General features: G+C 34.8%; 1 protein-coding gene across 1 annotated transcript in view; it reads left to right on the forward strand.

Annotated features, from left to right (window-relative positions):
• Nucleotides 1-10,631: 10,631 nt before the first annotated feature.
• The window catches only part of gukh (NHS actin remodeling regulator GUK-holder), a gene marked incomplete in the record, with an annotated part of 172,588 nt that continues 168,769 nt past the window's right edge, over nucleotides 10,632-14,450 (forward strand). Inside the window, 2 exon segments of the mRNA XM_075291400.1 lie at nucleotides 10,632-11,404; nucleotides 11,464-12,397. Of these exon segments, the coding sequence (XP_075147515.1) occupies nucleotides 11,378-11,404; nucleotides 11,464-12,397 (961 nt within the window).

Raw genomic sequence — 14,450 nt, forward strand, 5'->3', positions numbered from 1 at the left:
GTACGTGATTACAAGTACTCGTTAGGCGCATTACAGACTATCAGTTATTTCGGATGAAATGTCGGTGTTTGTAAAGAATCTTAAGCGGACCTTACACGGTCGGATAACACTACAACAGAGGTTCACCTATTTGTTGTTTGTTCGTTCAAGTTTCGTTACACACTTAGTGTGTAAATATAACCATAGCGATAGGCGGTAGGCGAAACATTTTTGCCGCAACGGCAAATACAATAAGCTTGACGGCGAATAATTCCCTTTTTCACGTTTCCTAGCGTTTTTGTTGTCAATACAGCACGCTTTGACAATATTAAACAATGAAGTTGAATAAAAACATACAATGGCTTGTTATTTGTTGAGTTATTTCAAGAAAAAATAATCTACACGTGTCCAGGCAACAGCAATTCCTAGTGGTGAGTTAAAAAAAATTGATAAGCGATGGCAACACTATACCAGTTTTCGCCAAGGAGTTAGAATAAGTTTTAATTTAGCGACACGCCGCTAGCCGTCACGGTATTCCGTCGCGGATTTTGGGCTTCCCATAAGAAATACACGTAAATAAGTGTTCGCCTACCGCCTATCGCTATGGTTATATTTACACACTTAATTGAGCGACACGCCGCTAGCCGTCACGGTATTCCGTCGCGGATTTTGGGCTTCCCATAAGAAATACAAGTAAATAAGTGTTCGCCTACCGCCTATCGCTATGGTTATATTTACACACTTAACACGTAGATCAGACGAAACGACATGTGTACGATTGCTCATGATTAATAGTTTTGATTTATTTGGATTAATATGTAGCCCATTCATGTATGTTCAGTAGATCCAAATTTAATTTGTCGATTCCATCTGTTAACCCAGATTTTTTACAACTCAAGTAGATTTGCACATCATCAGCATATATATGAATTTTTGAAAACTTTAGACAGCTTGGAAGATCATTTATATAAAGGCAAAAAAGGAGAGGGCCCAATATCGATCCTTGGGGTACACCCTTAGTAACAGTTAAAGGTCTGGAGATTGTACCACTCATTTCCACAGCCTGTGTTCGTTGCCGCAAATAGGATGAAATTAGTGAGACAGCAGCTGTTGAAAAATTAAAGAAGTATTCATATATCATATATCGTATATCAGTTTCGTACACAGTATCTCGTGGCTCACACAGTCGAACGCTTTAGAGTGGTCCAATAACGTGAGACAGCTGACAAGTCCATCATCTATTGAACAACAAATATCATCCGCAACATCAACCATCGCTGTGACGCAACTGTGTTTTGGCCTGAAGCTCGATTGTTTGTTATATAGTAAGTTATGGTTTTGTATGTGCTCAGAGGTCTGAATGTGTATAATTCTTTCAAATGCCTTTGAAAGATAAGGCAGTATAGATATGGGACGATGTTCTGTACCATCAACATTCTTAGGGATAGGAAGAATCTTAGCGTGTTTCCAGCAGTTCGGAAACTCGCTTGTTGTTATTATGGTATTAAATATGTGCGTTAAGGCCGGTACTCTGTTTGTTGGTGCGAAAAAAGTTCCCCTAAATCATTGTTTCGCGTTGAAAAATGATAGTGTTGACAATATATTTTGAGGGGGAAAAAACAGCCATTTTGGGATTTTTTTGCGTTTATTTCGTCGAAATGTATTGACAACATCGCAGACTGTCACGAAATGATTACATATACATACGCAACTAGTTGCTCGATTTACACACACTCGCATACAAAATAAATAATTTGAAAAAGAAGAAGCAGGCGAAGTTATTTTACAAATATCTTTGGAATTAAAAAACTAATTTTACAGTGCTGCATTTTATTTTTTGGAACATAGCAATTAATTCTTGTGATTCCATTCATTGCTACCTCGGTACTATACATGTTGCTTGAAGTGCTAATGCTTGTTTGGAACATCAATTGCTGTGCCTCCTGTTGTTTCAATTATGTTTTGTGTTTATTATCCCGATGCCCAGTACAAATGAAACGATTGTAAAATATAATTCACCAAATAAAGCTTTTATTTTGTTAACATTTGTGTTTAAATTTCATATTATATAAATTATTTATATTCTACCATATAGTAGGGAGCGGCTAGATGTTGGTTGCTAGTTTATTATGGAAATACAACTCCATGTTAGTTTTATCAATCATCAGATTACATTTTTAAATAATAATCAGATCCACTTTTGTGTTATAAATTCACAAAAATCAGTTTAATAAATAAATTATTTCTTAATTCACATTGCAAATGGCGCCATGTTATGAAAATACTGAATACGCGAGTTACGTCAGTTTTTCAACTCGAAAAAAAAACAAAGTACCACAAATGGAAAAAATTTCGCTAGTTTTTCGCATGTTTTGGTTTTGTATGGAGTTTCAACGCGAAAACCGAACAGAGTACCGGCCTTTATATGGTTTTCTAAAAGTTGCAGACAGATCTTAATAAATTTCGGATGACAGCAGTTTATACCAACGGCTTCGGATTTTATTGACATACAACTAGCGAATGCGTCACATGGCCGAATGCAAGCAAACTCAAAATCGGAAAAGGAGGAGTTATCATAATTGTTCGTGCAGTGTGAGGGTAAAACTTGAACAAATAGGCGAACCTCTGTCGTAGAGTTTATCCGACCGTCTAAGGTCCGCTTTAAGTCCAAAGGCATAATCGATACTGCTGCATGTTTATGGGATCGATAACACCTTTACCGCTTATTTAGTCATCGCCGACAAGTCGTATCGATCCGACACACTGTAAGATTCTTTGCAAACACTGACATTCCGTCCGGAATAACTGATAAGGTGGAATTACATACAATGCGGTCAAGCGTGCGTACGTTGTATTCGAATGCGTTGACGAATACGATTCTTCCATTGAGTTACACAGAATGCGTCGGAACACCAATGAATTTGCTGATCACATTCCTTGTCCCTGTGCTTTTTATTATGATTTTGTATTCCACGCACTTTTTAAAGTATATAATATTATGTTAAAATACATATCAATCAATAATTCCTCGTCAATATTTTAGATTGACTTTCGGTTCTTGATTTGTTTACATGTTGTTTAATGTTGTCAACGCACCCGACGCATTGAGAAGTTAAAAGTTCGTCAACTTTATGCGTCATATGCATACGTTACTTTTGTCGTGTGACTCAAACAACAGTAGTTCCCACATTTTAACTTTTTTTGACAATAATATATAACGTACGCACGCATGCTCTTTTTTTTGGTTTTAGTTCCACGTCAGTGTGTGTTGGTAGAGTCACATAGTGCTCATATACCAGGAATTGATGAGAGACATGCCAATATTTAGGGTCTATGTCTTAGTATAAATCTCCATGATTTGAATTGTAGGTCGTTATTACATTGTGTGATGTGTTTGACATTTGAGAAAAAATGGCGAGCTTTATAGCGAAATTTTATTGTGTTTGATGAAGTCAACTAATTCTGCAATATCCGCCATGTTCCGTTTTTGAAGGAGGTCAGGTAAGTTGTTGAAATGCTTGAACATTTCAAAATTTGGTCGATTTTGTTCAAATTTTATACAGCTAAAAATTAAATGATGCTCATCTTCTACCACATTACAGGTGTCACATAAGTTTGATGGAGCTATGCCAATACGATGTAAGAATTTTTTGCAATAAGTATGGCCAGTTAATAATCTATTAATCGTCTTAATGTCGGTGGGAGCCATTGTTACATTTTTGAACCATTGGGTCTTCGGAAGTTCATGGAAGAACAGTTTGAAGTATGTGCCTTTATGTAGAACTCCTTCCTTGTAATCATCAGACCATTCATTCCAGAGTAATTCCTGAACTTTACATTGTGCGTCTCTTATTGATAAGGCGGTGGAGATTGGGCAGCCGGCGCTAACAGCATATTTGGCATAATAATCTGTTTAGCCTCAACTTTTGTTGATGTCAGACTTCTACGCGCCGGTCGCTTATCTGTTTGTTCTCGTTAGCTATTTTGGTTGGCATTACGAAAAAAAAACAAACAAAAACTCCTTCGTTTATAAACGGTTATTTCCAAATATCGTTATCAAAACAAAAACAAGTGCAGTGTTATTCCAAAACCTCATTATTAAAAGGAAAACAAAAACAAACCAGTGCAGTGTTTATTATAAAATTGCAATTCTAAAAAACTTTTCCACCAATCATGGTGGGAAATGAAAAGAAAAAAGAACCGCCCAACATTCATGCCTGAGAGCAAAAAATTCAAAAGTGTCACAACAAACTACACAACACAATCTCCATCTAATATAAAGATAAATTACAATTTTAATACGTATGAAAATACCCAGATTCTATACCCGGAAAATCATCCAGGCCCTTTTTATATAATTCTCCAAACTAAAAATGAAATTAGCTCCAGTCGGAGAAACTGTGAACTCCACCTATTTGAAAAATTGGAAAAATTAAACATTCCAAATAGCTTCCAATCCAAACATGTTGGTCTAAACACCTTCAGACTGGAATTTAGGAAATCAAATGAAGCAAATGATTTCGTCAATAACAAGAAACTGCTAAGTCTGGAAATGAAAACATTCATTCCGGATCGTTTTGTCCAAAAATTTTATATAATTAAAAATGTTCCCACATCCTGGTCGGGTGAGAAAATAATGAATGAAATCAACAGGAAGAATATTTTTAAATGCGTCTCTGTATACCGATATATAAATAAAAATGATGAAGGTATAGAATATCCAAGTGGGACAATTAAGATTGGTTGTATTCACAATGAAGTGATTCGAAAAGTGGACATGTTTGGAACATTTGCTACAGTGAACTTATATGTACCCCCTCTCCGTCTTTGCAAAAACTGTGGAAGATTGGGTCATATTGCAACTCGATGTCGTTCAAAAAAGAGATGTTTACTATGTGGAAATTTTATCCCATGCGAAAAAAACTGTAAAGAAATAAAATGTAAAGATTGTCTAATGACAACCCAATGCGCTGCTCCTTGTATAACACCGAGATGCATTCTCTGTAATCAATCAGACCATTCAGCCAACGATTCAACAAAGTGTAAAAAATGGGAAGTGGAAAAATCAGTAAGAACAATTATGGCCTTATCAAATAAATCCCGCAAAGAATGCCTGCAATCACATCAAAGCACGAACTATTTTGAAATTCTTGGAGAAGAGGAATATGCCAAAAATTTTCCTGAAATTACTACCAAAAAACATCAAAACTCCAATATTGTCTCCAATTCCATAAATGAGGAAATCAACAGAAGAATTACCAAGTTGAAATATAATAAAGTTACTAGACTCTCACCAGCGAGAATAAATCCGGGTGCCACACCAGCGACAATTACTCCCACCAGACCCACATACGAATACAAAAACTTTTCTACTGTCTCTGATTTTGAAAATGTAGTCACGCTATTCAATACTCAAATGACGGCAGTTCTTGAATCAATCAAATGCTCGGAGGGGCAAATATCCTACAGAATTTCCAAGAAGCTATCAAAAGTGTACCATCTACAAGTAAAATTAAAACACATAATCTTAAAAATAATTATACAACTGTGAATGATCATTCTACAATATAATATTCAAAGCCTACCAAAAAATAAATTATTTTTAGACTATCATCTAAACAAATTAAATGTTGATGTGTGCATTCTTAGTGAAATTTTTAATTATGAAGACAAAGACACTAAAACGTGCCTTAACAACTACAATATTATAACTAAGAAACGCCATAATAATTTTGGAGGTGTTGCTATACTTAGTAAAAAAAGTATAAAAATTAAAAAAATACAATTTTCTAGTTCACTGGATATTCTGATTTGTGAAACAAAAAATCTAAACACAAATTTAATATTTGTTTCAGTATACTTCCCTCATTCAATTAGCACTAATACCTTAAAAATTGAATTGGAAAAACTATTTTTCTTTTTAGAATACAAGCAAAATGTTTTCATACTAGGTGATTTCAATGCCCGGTCAAAAGCTTTCGGAGACACCTTTGACTCATCCCGAGGTAATGCAATCAAAATGATTTTTAACCAATCAATTTTTCGATGCTTAAATGATGGCAGTGTCACCTTTCGGAAGAATATAAATGACTACTCTCATGGTTCAGTTCTCGACCTTTCATTCACAAACACGAACATGCCTACTTCATGGTCAGTATTAAAAAACTATATTGGTGGTAGTCATCACTACCCCATAGAAATCAAAATTATGAGCAATAAATTAAAAAAAAACAAAATTTCTGGCAAAAAACTTACTATTGGAAAATATTAAAAAAAATACAATACCGAACAACATGCGGGATATCCAAAATTGCTTTAAGTCTGAAATTAAGAAATCAACGTTCACTTTAATTAAAAACAGAGTACCCAAAAAGTGGTGGAATAAAGAAGTAGATAAACTATACAGACTAAAACAAGCAGCTCAAAAAACTTTTGATCTCAAAAAAGACAATATAAATGCCTCAAAACTACACCAAGCAATAACAAATTTTCAAAATGCAGCCAAGAGGGCAAAAAAACAATCTTTCTGTGATAAAGTTGAAAAGCTCAACAATAAACCTGACTCAAAGTCACTTTTTAAATTTATTAGAGGATGTAAGGAGTCACAAGAAACGTCAACAAGCTCCAAATGGTGTGAAGAAAATAACATGGAATTCCTAAACCACATGAAACTTCAAGTTCCGGATAACACATTTGTTACTCCAATAACGCACTTTGCTATATCACATGATTTTTCACTGGATGAATTAGTCCACGTCTTGAAAGGAAAAACTACCCCCTCAGCCGCTGGTCTAGATGGTATTACATATGAAATGATCCATCAACTATCATTGGTATGTAAAAAAAGACTGCTTGAAGCTCTCAATAATTCTTGGAGATCATACGAGATTAGTGATAATTTGAGAAAAATCAAAATAGTACCAGTACCAAAAAAAAGGTAAGGATCTTGATATCTATACAAATTTTCGACCAATAGCTCTCATCTCGGTACTCATCAAAATTACAAATCTAATGGTAAAAGAACGCTTAAATACATTCATTAATCTAAGCCACATATTGCCAAATAGGTCATACGCTTAAGGCCGGTATGCACCTCTAGCGAAAAATTTCATTCCCATAAGAAATGCATTGCTATTTATGCTAACGAAATTTTCGGTAGCGTTCAATTTCGTAAGCTGGTACGCACCTCTAATGAAAATAACAGGGTTGTCAAAAGCATATTTTGGCAGCAAACATTTAATTTATTACAATCATTGTGTGCGTAAAAGTTTTAAAAGGTCTGTAAATAATAAACAATTTATTTGAGGAATATTTGGAACATATATTAACAATTTTTAAAAGCGATTAGCTGGATTAAAATTTGTGTACACAGCCCTGTTTTTTTGTTGTAGACTTAAATACATTTTTGCTACCGAAAATTTCGCTAGAGGTGCATACCGGCCTTTACAGAAAAAATATGTCGGCTTCACACTGCATTAACAACGACCGAATTCACACTATGAATCTCCAAAAAGAAAAGGGAAGAAAAGTTGTACTAGTAACAATGGACGTTAGCAATGCTTATGAGCGGGTTAAAATCAGTGTACTGCAATCTATATTACTTGAATTAAACTGCCCTAACCAAATAATACTATGGATAATGTCATTTCTTTGCAAAAGAATATTAGTTATGGGAAACAATCAAATAGAAATTTTTAATGGCATCCCACAAGGCAGTTGTCTGAGCCCATTATTATTTACAGCCTGTTTCTGTATGTCGAACGAGCTCTATCGATCGACTGAAACGGAGACTAACAGCTGAATTTATAACCAAAAATCAGCTGTTTCTGTGCATTTCAGTCGATCGATAGAGCTCGTTCGACATACAGAAACAGGCTGTTAATATCTACACGTTGGGTCTCCATGGCGTAGAAGATGATAATACGCACGTCTTTCAATTTGCGGATGACTTCATAATCCTCACTCATAGTCATGACTTTGATGATGCTATTAAAAAACTGCAAAATAAAGTAATCAGTTTTGCTTCGCTTTTAAAAGACTTAAATCTCAAAATAAACATAGAGAAAACATCTACAATGTATGTGGCTAAAGGTGCAAGAAAAGTTCCACTAATATATCTCGCTGGTCAACTGATAAAACCGGTTACAAGTATAAAATTCCTTTGTAGAAATATCAAAAACAGTCTGTCTCTAAAAGAACATTATGATGAAATCATAAATTCCTGCAGCTTTTCTCTCAAGGCCATCAGAATGATAACAACTCTGAATTATGGTATACACCCCTACGTTGCCAATAACATAACAAAATCCATTATATTCTCCAAGACAGAATATCTCAACTCCTCCATGGCGCATATGCCAACATACCTAAACAAAAAAATTACTAGTTTTGAATATCAGATTCTACTTAGGAATCTTGGTCTAACTCGAACAACACCCACGCATGTAATCTATGCTTTAGCTGGAACCTTACCTCCCAAACAAAGAACGCAACTCATTGCTGCTAAATAACTTATAAAACTAAAAACCTTTAATCTATCTTTATACCAATATATCACCTCCTCGTCTTCTAATACAAGCTTGGGTATGGTTTATCACAAATTCAAATATATTTTTGATAATATTGTAACAAATGAGAACAAAAAACCTTCATATAAAATAAAAGTCCTGCTAAATTTGTTTGATGGAAACAAAAACAATACTAACAAAGAATGTGTAATTGCTATATATCGTCAGTCTATAAATGATTTCAAAACAATGGGTTATTCCATTTGGGCCACGGATGCATCGATCGGCGCACAGTCCTCAGGATGTGCGGTTTGCAACATCTCGACAAATCAAAATTTTCTTTTTTCCATACCACACAAGGTTTCCTCTCACTGGAGAACTACATGCTATTGACAAAGCGATTGATCTAATATTAGAGGAAGGAATATGCAATGCTGTTATCTTCACTGATAGCAAAAATGCATGTTTGCTTATAAGCAACAATTCGGCTCACAACTATTTAGTCAACAACATACTGGAAAAAATCAACAACTCATATATTTCGACTGTTACCTTTATATGGACACCCTCGCATGTTGGGATCACACCAAACGAAACCACACGCATGCTCGCATGGTATGTAATTCCACCTATAAGGCCGGTATGCACCTCTAGCGAAAAATTTCATTCCCATAAGAAATGCATTGCTATTTATGCTAACGAAATTTTCGGTAGCGTTCAATTTCGTAAGCTGGTACGCACCTCTAATGAAAATAACAGGGTTGTCAAAAGCATATTTTGGCAGCAAACATTTAATTTATTACAATCATTGTGTGCGTAAAAGTTTTAAAAGGTCTGTAAATAATAAACAATTTATTTGAGGAATATTTGGAACATATACTAACAATTTTTAAAAGCGATTAGCTGGTTTAAAATTTGTGTACACAGCCCTGTTTTTTTTTGTTGTAGACTTAAATAAATTTTTGCTACCGAAAATTTCGCTAGAGGTGCATACCGGCCTATAATCTGTAATGCGCTTTACATATTATCAGTTATTCCGGACGGAATGTCGGTGTTTGTAAAGAATCTTACAGTGTGTCGGATCGATACGACATGTCGGCGATGACTAAATAATCGGCAAATGTGTTATCGATCCCATAAACATGCAGCAGTATCGATTATGCCTTCGGACTTAACTTATAATGTGTACAATATATGGGATATGTTCGACACGAGCACTGTCGTCCGGAATAACTTATAGCCTGTAATGCGCTTTACAGACTATCAGTTATTCCGGACGGAATGTCGGTGTTTGTAAAGAATCTTACAGTGTGTCGGATCGATATGACATGTCGGCGATGACTAAATAATCGGTAAATGTGTTATCGATCCCATAAACATACAGCAGTATCGATTATGCCTTCAGACTTAACTTATAAAGGCCGGTACTCTGTTCGGTTTTCGCGTTGAAACTCCATACAAAACCAAAAAATGCGAAAAATTTGCGAAATTTTTTCCATTTGTGATACTTTGTTTTTTCGTGTTGAAAAACTGACGTTTATAGCACGGCGCCATTTGCAATGTGAATTAAGAAATAATTTATTTATTAAAAACTATTTGTGCGGGTTTATAAATCAAACACGGGCCATATTTTTGTTCCGAAACTATACAAAGGATCAAAGGAATAGCAGATCAATTGCCCAAGGAAAAATAAAATGTTATTTTGTAAAAACAAGCAACAACCACCAACTTAATCCAATATCGGTCCCTGTAAAATAGCGCTCCAAGCTACCTAAAAAAACGCCGCTTTCTATGTGCGAAATAATGGTTTCCATAAAAATTTTTCGCAAGAATGAACATAGTACCGGCCTTAATGTGCACAATATATGGGATATATTCGACACGAGCACTGTCATCCGGAATAACTGATAGTCTGTAAAGCGCATAAAGCGCATTAACCATCAGCTATTGTACGCTAACGTTATTGCGTTACGTTCCAGTAATTATATTTATACATAGTATCGATAAATTCACATTTGAGTTATCGAAGTTTGTCAATTGTGAAATGTCAAACATTATTCATTGTTATCGCCATGGAGAGATATTATTTTGTTGTTGTAGAACTCTCCACACTATGAACAGCCTATAGTGGCCAGTAGTAAATTATTTGAGCCGTAGTGAACGTCGGGAGCGGCGGCGTGAGATGGCTATTGTTATCAACGAATAAGTGAGAATCAGATGTCAGTGTGGATGCTAATAACGGATTTTATACAATTATTTATGAATGAAATTTTTAGATATGGCAAAATGATAATACGTACATGAATTATTCGTTTAAAATATGATCACATGTCTTCTTTATAAAAACAAATAAAAGCAAAAATGCCTTTACATAGTGTGAATCAAGGTTTCATATACAAGTGATAAAATAATTGGTGTTTGAGATGTAAAACAATACGTAAACCAGGCATCGCGGACTGTTTTATGAAACCATTAACAAAACAAGAGAACAGCGGGCATACCTTTACGTTGGAATCACCAAACACCCGGCTTACATATATAAAGGAAAGTGTAGTTGTGTTCAAAGATGAGACAAGGAGGAGGATTTATGCGTTCGATAGTTCAAATGGATAAAGTGGTTTTACCGGTTTTATGATTTTATGATACATCTGTGTGCAGAGGTTTTTTGAGTGTATGTCCACGTTACGATCGATGTTCGTAGCGGCCTAAGATTAGTGAATAGAGTTGAAAAAAAAAATGATTAAGTTTTTTAAAAATATGAAAAAAAAAAATTAAAGTGGCATGAAAATTTGAATATAAAAATAAAACGAGAATCAGTCGGTATCACACAAGCGGCTTGGCAAAAAAAATTAAAAGATTTAGAGTGCTTCAACTGGTATCTGGCCACATCTATGGCAACAAATGGTTTATTCGATGGGGTAATAATTGATGATAAATTAGTGTGACTTGTTTTTGAACCAAAATGCCTTTTGTACAGCGCGTTGTGCAACCGGTTAATCTTGCACAAGCATGTCCCACATCCGGTTCCGGTAATTCGAAACCCACAAAATTCCTATGCATACCTGGCAAATGCCAAAACAACAATTGCGTCAACAATAAATTATCAACACAACAACAAAAGAATTTGACAAGAGACACCCCATCATCCACTCCTCTACACAAAACCGAGTCCCAGCTCTTACCATCGTCACCACCTTTGAATAATGGAGACTTGTTATTGTCAAGGGCAACTTCACTGCTAAACAGTAATACCAAGGATGGCCTAATATCACCGTCCTTAACGTCCTCGACAACAGCCTCATCCACCACTACCGTAACAACAGCCATAATACACAATAATGGTGGCGCAGGAAGTAATGGTGAAGGTTCTGGCGCTGTTGGTGGCCCCTTTGATACTATCAATGACAAGGATTCTTCAACAGTTGTGGATAACTTCAATGATGGTTTTGCCAATAGTTTCTCCTATACGACAGACCATGAAGATGATGGAGTCATGCCACCCGTATCACCTGCTCCCACTATGCCCATGAAAAAATTAAAACAACATGTTGAGTTTCTTTCGAATATACCATCACCTACCCGTACCCATGCCACCAGATCTGGCAATTCAGGTTCGAGTCCGGCGGCAATGCGTTCATCGTCCTCACAGCGCCAATTGCAACGTTTGCGCTCGCCACAAACTCCAACCGCAACAAAAATTGTCGCTGGTTATGAATTTGATTCGATCAGCAATATCGCTTTGAGTAATGCTTTGCGGCAATTGGCTTCGTTGGTATTGATAGCCAGTGATATATTTGATGATTTGCAAAGGGAACTACAAACAGTGGGCGATAGGGCGCGTGTGGTGCAGAAGAAAATTATAGCAGTTGAGAGACGTGTTAGTGCGTATGATCCGAAAATGGTCACAGTTCGTAAGTACCCTCTTGTTAAGCGTAATCGTAATGTTAATTCTTTCATAGTATGTCATTCCAAAATGGATATGGGATTGATTGCCATTTTAAATGGATAAAGGATCGTCATTGACATCTACAAAATAAAGGACAATTTAATGGAAACTTGATTCCGGGTTTTTCTGCTTGTGAGCTTATAACAAAGTCTGCTATTGGTCGCAGTACTTATATCTAAAGACCGGTACTGAGTTCATGTCTTGCGAGTGGGAATTAAATTTGGAACTACAAAATAGCTATAGAGATACGTCTTCTCAACACAACTTTGAGGGAATGATCCAAAGTACCAAAATATTTCCTTTCCATAAAATACAAACATTAGAAAAAAGTAAATGTGACAATTTATTAGTTGAGTGTAATATTTATTAGGTGTGTTCGCGAACCTTTAAAATAAAATCCACCATTAGAAACCTTAAAGAGAGTAAAAATTAATTAAAAATAGATTTAGCCCATATGTTCCACATTTGGGAAAGTTACCATTTCAACCGCGATACAATGCAAGAGGTATTCTCACTATTGCAAAAACAACATCTTAATACATTGAACTGCTAATTTTTTTATGTTTGATATTTTTGATTAAAAATAATTTAGATTAGTGTTGTTCCATAAAGGCAAACAAAAAATGATGTTAATTGATTTTCACTAGAAAAAGTACCGTCACCTAATATAGTTTCATCATGTTTTCAACTTTTAAATTTTTTTAAATGTTTTCCTTTTTTACATTTTAGGTCGGTATTAACTTCTATTTCACACTTTAATTTATTTTATTTTTTAATTGAAGGAAAATAACATTTTAACTTAAATTAAAATTGGTCTAATTTTCCCAACATGACAAATTGAATGGTTGATTTTCTAAAGGCGTATGTTGTAAGTTTTTGTGTTCCCTATACGCGAGCTGTTATTAAAGACATTCTAAAACTTGCATGGATTATTTTTGGGCATTTTCTATATTAAAAAAATCGGTTTAAAACATTTAAAAATTTGAAAAAATTGGTTTGTTAGACATTTTCTAAACTTTGAACAAGTCGTGTTTACACTTGTAGCACTTAGCGTTTGTAGAAAAGTCCTTTAAAATTAATAAAAGTCAAAAAGTTTATACAGTGGGCAGCAAAAGTCATTGCACTCATAGTTATCATACTTATCATTGTGAATAAGTAAAATAAAAATAAAATAAGTGAATTAAAAAATAAATAAAATGAAAATGAAATAATTTTAATTAATAATCTATCAGCTATGAGCAATCCTGTTGGGTCGTTATCTTGAATATTGGTTTTCCCATCACATGCATGCCCATCATCATCAACCTGTTAACTGTATGTCTAAAGCAAATAACATACTTAAAACCTCATATATCGTTGTTATTGACTATAGTAGATCCAATACATATTCCTTTCATTGGGTCTCGAAATACTCGAAGAACAGCAAATGGCACACGTTGCTAACTGAAAAAGAGCAATGTACTCAGCTCCCAACCCCATGTGCCATACCACACGTTATCAGTGCGTAATCATTTTGCCAATTTCTTATCGGCCCTAAGAAATTCTAGCCGCAGGAATAAGCGTATGAACACGTTTGAACATTTTTAACTTGTTGGTCGACAAGTCGTAAAGTTGGTTGAACATTTTTTCAAATTCAATTTTTTAGTTTTAATTGAATCAATTAAAATTTTAATTAATTTCGCTACAAAAATCAATCAACTATTTGATTCATTCAATTAAATAATTAATTGAAATTGGCTATAAATTTCAATCAAAAAATTTATACATTGCGCCCACAAAATTGTATTTAGTTTTATTTGAAATAAAAGAAAATATTTTATTATTTTTCGAATTATGCAATAGACAAATAAATTTGGTTCTTGTCATTTGTGTATTTTGTTCTAACATAACTTACTAGCCACCGTGGTGCAATGGTTAGCATGCCCGCCTTGCATACACAAGGTCGTGGGTTCGATTCCTGCTTCGACCGAAACTTTTTCAGTTAAAGTTAACTGGAGAGAAGATATTTGCAATTTACT

Source organism: Haematobia irritans, chromosome 1 (assembly GCF_050003625.1).
Source record: "Haematobia irritans isolate KBUSLIRL chromosome 1, ASM5000362v1, whole genome shotgun sequence".
In the NCBI taxonomy this organism is placed as follows: domain Eukaryota; kingdom Metazoa; phylum Arthropoda; class Insecta; order Diptera; family Muscidae; genus Haematobia; species Haematobia irritans.